Source organism: Brassica oleracea, chromosome C7 (genome assembly GCF_000695525.1).
Source record: "Brassica oleracea var. oleracea cultivar TO1000 chromosome C7, BOL, whole genome shotgun sequence".
In the NCBI taxonomy this organism is placed as follows: domain Eukaryota; kingdom Viridiplantae; phylum Streptophyta; class Magnoliopsida; order Brassicales; family Brassicaceae; genus Brassica; species Brassica oleracea.
In genome coordinates, this window is record NC_027754.1 from 13,296,193 (window position 1) to 13,300,854 (window position 4,662).

At 44.0% G+C, this 4,662-nt stretch overlaps 1 protein-coding gene across 3 annotated transcripts; it reads left to right on the plus strand.

Annotated features, from left to right (window-relative positions):
- Positions 1–1,202: 1,202 nt before the first annotated feature.
- LOC106306779 (chaperonin CPN60, mitochondrial-like) lies at positions 1,203–3,193 on the plus strand. 3 transcript variants are annotated; one of them, XM_013743525.1, is made up of 7 exons: positions 1,203–1,367; positions 1,557–1,593; positions 1,664–1,795; positions 1,881–2,040; positions 2,127–2,398; positions 2,479–2,583; positions 2,671–3,193. In XM_013743525.1, the coding sequence occupies exons 5-7, from the start codon at positions 2,195–2,197 to the stop codon at positions 2,767–2,769; spliced, it is 408 nt and encodes a 135-aa protein (XP_013598979.1). In that variant the 5' UTR covers positions 1,203–1,367; positions 1,557–1,593; positions 1,664–1,795; positions 1,881–2,040; positions 2,127–2,194; the 3' UTR covers positions 2,770–3,193. The 3 variants fall into 3 exon arrangements, with proteins under 3 accessions (XP_013598979.1, XP_013598978.1, XP_013598980.1); XM_013743524.1 differs by having other exon boundaries at positions 1,557–1,585; XM_013743526.1 differs by having other exon boundaries at positions 1,557–1,578.
- Positions 3,194–4,662: the final 1,469 nt, after the last annotated feature.

Below are 4,662 nucleotides of genomic sequence, written 5' to 3' on the forward strand. Positions count from 1 at the left end.
CGCAACCGCCGATAGCAGCGTAAGATAAAAGAACATGGCTAATATAAAAAAAATATATAGAGTCATTTTAGTAGTTTTACTAATATAATTACATTAATTGTCTTTTCATATTTTACTCATTTTAACAATTCATTAATTATATTACATTAACAATACACCACAACATTAATTATATTACCATAATAATAATAATGTATATTTTTATTTATTAGTTAATCAATATTAATTTGTGTCAATTATAAGCCAACTCTCTTGCGATCTCAAGTTGACGTCATTGAGTGAATCGGGTATCGGTTATGTCCCCGTGGTGATGCATCCTCTGAACTTCGATATTATCTACTTGTGGAACAGGAGCGTGAAAGGTTTGGTCTTGTTTAACTTGCGCGCACACGTGCTTTTAGTGTTCATAAAGAAGCTGAAGAAGATGGCAAGTGTATGGATGGTTGCATCTTGAGTTTTAACGGCTGCAGCGAGTATAAGAAGGGTATTCGTAGATACTATCTCCCATGGTATGAAGGTGGTCCTAACAATCTCTTATTTCCACAATATGTTCACCCTCGTTGGTTGCACCGTCTCCCTCGCCCTCAATCTACCTACCTAGTGTGTACTCTGTTTCTGAGCACTGAGAGATAAGTGTTGCGGTTGCCACTACAAATCAAACTCTGTTCAAATAATGGATTTTGCTTATTAGCTTTGTTTATTGCTCTGGACAATGTTTCACTTGTAGCTTTTCCAACTGATCAGAATATGGCTATGCACATTAATACTTCACTTGCGAAGCAGCCACATCCTCAGGTTGTTCAAGTGATAACACTGATTACATTTGAGTATCGGCTTGTTTTTTTTGGATGTTTTGTTAAGTAGCGGCTTCATGTGTTTTGTGTTTCCTATGTACATTGTGTTTCTTAAACAAAAAGTTATCCAGAAAACATTGACTAGCGAAGAGAGAGGAGAACAAATAGTCGCATATATGTTCAGATCAACAAAATAAGTTATTCATCAAAAGTAATTGAAAACATGATGATGTATATAACCCATTCAGTTTAAAAAGTAAGCTGTTTGAAAATGAAAATGATGATGTTTAGAATACAATTTGAGGAAAGAAAATCCAGAAAATAAAATAGGAAAAAAATGGGTTTAGTAAATATTTTAATTATCAAAAATGAAGATAAACCCTAAAACCCTAAAAGGGGTAAGTCGCAGCTGTTTCTAGAGTCTTCTCCTTCGTCTATTAAGAGTCATCCACTCTTCTCTCCGTAGATCTCACTCGTCCGAACTATCTGTTCCTTAGGGGTTGTCGTCTTCTTCCTCCCTCCTCAGTCACCATGTTCGTTTCGTTTCGTTTCCAATCTCGCTTCCAACGCCAGGTGAGAACTCTCTTGCTTCCTCTCTCTCTCTTATTGCTTCAGTTTTCCGATAGTGAATAACAATGGAGGGAACAAAATCGATCAATGCTTTGATCTAATCTCCTTAATTTCATCTCGATTCTCTAAATCTACTTGCTTTCATTCCTATTTTTTATATTGATTTTGTTTTCTCATTTCCCCTCTTCTCAGGATTGCAAGTAACACACGACAAGTAAATGGTGCATTGGTCTGTAACTCTCTGGTACGAGATTTGTCTTTGGTCTTATTACTAACTTGATGTTGTCTTGCGTCCTCAGGTATCCAGCAGAATGAGCTGGAGCAGGAACTATTCAGTGAAAGAGATTAAGTTTGGGGTTGAAGCTCGTGCTTTGATGCTTAAGGGTGTTGAAGAGCTTGCCGATGCTGTCAGAGTCACCATGGGTCCCAAGGTGCTTATCTATAACTGATCTATGATTTCAGTTTGGTCTGAATTGTTAATGATGTGACTGACGTTCTGTGGTGCTAACTTTGAAGGGATGTAATGTTGTGATTGAGCAAAGTTGGGGAGCTCCTAAAGTGACTAAAGATGGTGTCACCGTTGCTAAAAGCATTTAGTTTAAGTATAAAGTGAAAAAAGTTGGTGCCAGTCTTGTCAAGCAAGTTGCTAATGCTACTAATGACGTTGCCGGTGATGGTAAGATTACTCCACTTCTCCTAACTTGATCCTGTTGTTTCTTACCAAAACTCTCTTACCGAGATTTTTCTTAACTTGTCTTCCAGGTACTACTTGTGATACTGTACTCACCAGGGCGATATTAACCGAAGGTTGCAAATCAGTTGCCACAGGGATGAACGCTATGGACCTAAGGCGAGGTATTTCCATGCCGGTGGATGCTGTGGTGACTAACCTTAAAAGCAGGGCTAGGATGATCAGCACATCCGAAGAGATTGCTCAGGTTGGGACCATTTCTGCAAATGGAGAGAGGGAGATTGGTGAGCTGATTGCTAAGGCTATGGAGAGGGTTGGCAAAGAAGGTGTAATCACCATCCAAGTAAGTGACTCACTGAATATGAGTGCTTATGATACTGATAGATTGGTCAAACCACTTACCGTGAGTAAAATGCTTTGCAGGACGGAAAGACGTTGATTAATGAGTTGGAAGTTGTAGAAGGGATGAAGCTGGACAGAGGTTATACATCCCCTCACTTTATCACCAATCAGAAAACCCAAAAATGTGTAAGTTTCTTACTCCTACTACTCAGTCTAGATTCTTGATGCCTCAAATCAGTTCTAGAGTTGACATAGTTTTGACTCAATATGCAGGAACTGGAAGAGCCTCTCATTCTTATCCATGAGAAGAAGATCTCATCTATCAACTCTGTAGAGGATGAATTCGACCATCCCTCAAGGTCCGAAGAATAGACGGCTCGGCCCATACTAAGCGTAGCAACAGCTCGAAGCGGCGGCTCGGAGCGCTGATCTCTCGGCGCGACATGAGAGTACTTTTAGTCAGTCGCGCATCGACTAAACACAGTCGGCTCAACGGCTCCTCGAAGCGATGTGGGCTTCTCGGCCCAGCGAGTTAAAAGCACATAAAAGTGACGCGAGCTAGGTCACGGAAGAGCACCAAGTCGGTTATAAAAGAGAGGAGGGAGACAACGTAGAGGGGATCCAAAATCATTCACACATACTTGGCGACTAGATTAGGGTTTTCCCTTTATTATCTTGCCGTGTTGTATCTTTCCGTTAAAGCTCTTCGAGCTTTGGCATCCTTTCCTTTACGCATTTCCTTTCCTTGTAACCGACGAAACGCTTTTCCGACCATCAATAAGACGTCTTTGCTTAACCCACATTTAAAACCGAACGTTCCCTCGTTTAGTACCGTTTTCCGATCAAACAGTTGGCGCCCACCGTGGGGCCTCTAGCAAAGTAACGTCAACAAGATGGCGACGAGCAACGACGGCTTTTCCTCTGGAGAAGAGCGTGAAGCTCCCAAAATGACACCTGCGTCATTTCCTGCGACTCCGGCACTGCTACCACCCGCATCCATAGAAACTATCATGGCGCGCCTTGCACAGCATGACGCAGCCCAGAAGGCGGCAACCAACCAAATCGCGGCGCTCGTAAAAATCTTAGCCCCTCTCGCTGCGAACGTGGAAGCTTCGACGGCGCAGTACCGGAGACATCTGTTTAATACAGATAGAGCGACCGGCGCACGCTGGAGATCAAGATGTCAACGACGGCGATACGGCTCAAAACCCTGGCGGTCTTGACGCACACACCATAAACGAACTAGCCGCGTTAAAGAAATCAGTGCTCGATATACACTCCAAGATTCACAACGTAACGACGTCAGCTCCACAAATCGAGCGTGTCCTCGCCGAATCTCTCCGGACGCCGTTCACAGAGAAAATAACGAAGGTTCGACTCCGAAAGATGGAAAAGCTCCGTCTTCCGACCTTCGATGGTGTTTCCGACCCTTCTGCCCACGTCACGTCCTTCAACATTGCGATGCGACGCGCAAACCTCTCTGACAAAGAAAAAGACGCTGGCTTTTGTCAGCTTTTCGTCGAAACCCTAGAAGGAGATGCTCTCAACTGGTTCACCGGCCTCCAAGAGAACTCCATCAGCAGCTTTCACGACCTCTCGACGGCTTTCTTCAAGAACTATATCATGTTTACTCGTCAGGAAGCCACCACCACGGATCTCTGGATTCTCAACCACGCTAACGGGCAAAGCCTGAGGGATTTCATGGAGGAGTTTAAATATGTCGTCTCGAAGGTCGACGTACCAGACCACATAACTGTGGAATCGTTGATGAACACCCTCCAATATTAAATCACCATTCCGAGCTGACCTCTACCGGCATCTGACGAGATCCGTACCAGATGCTATCGCCCGATTCAACAACTTCATCCGTATGGAAGAAGACACCAGGGAGAAGGCGGCGAAAGAAGCGGCAGGAAAACAAACGCCCGCCCGAACTAACGACACTCGTCAGGAGCCTCGCCAGCATTCTGTAGGCGGGAAACTCAACCAAAAGAGGGGTTACATGAACGTAGTGGACGAAAAAGAGCCATCAGGCTCCGCAGTTGTCGTGCGAGAGAAGGGATGGAATCATTGGGATCGAGACACCGTGCAGAAGACATCCAGTTCCTCTGAACCAACGAGTTCAAACGCTGCCGAGCCTGACAAGTGGTGCTCTAATCACAAGGTCAAGTCCCACGACACGAAGGATTGCAAGGTTCGTTATGGACATTTCCTCGACTCGATAGCCAGTGGCAAAATCGAGATAGAATCTCCCCCGCAGAAGCC

Excerpts from the sequence above, each read along its gene's own strand:
- LOC106306779 (XM_013743525.1), top strand. The coding sequence starts at position 2,195 with ATGAACGCTATGGACCTAAGGCGAGGTATTTCCATGCCGGTGGATGCT. Across the intron at positions 2,399-2,478 it reads AAGGTGTAATCACCATCCAA|GACGGAAAGACGTTGATTAA; the intron begins GTAAGTGACTCA and ends AATGCTTTGCAG. Across the intron at positions 2,584-2,670 it reads ATCAGAAAACCCAAAAATGT|GAACTGGAAGAGCCTCTCAT; the intron begins GTAAGTTTCTTA and ends CTCAATATGCAG.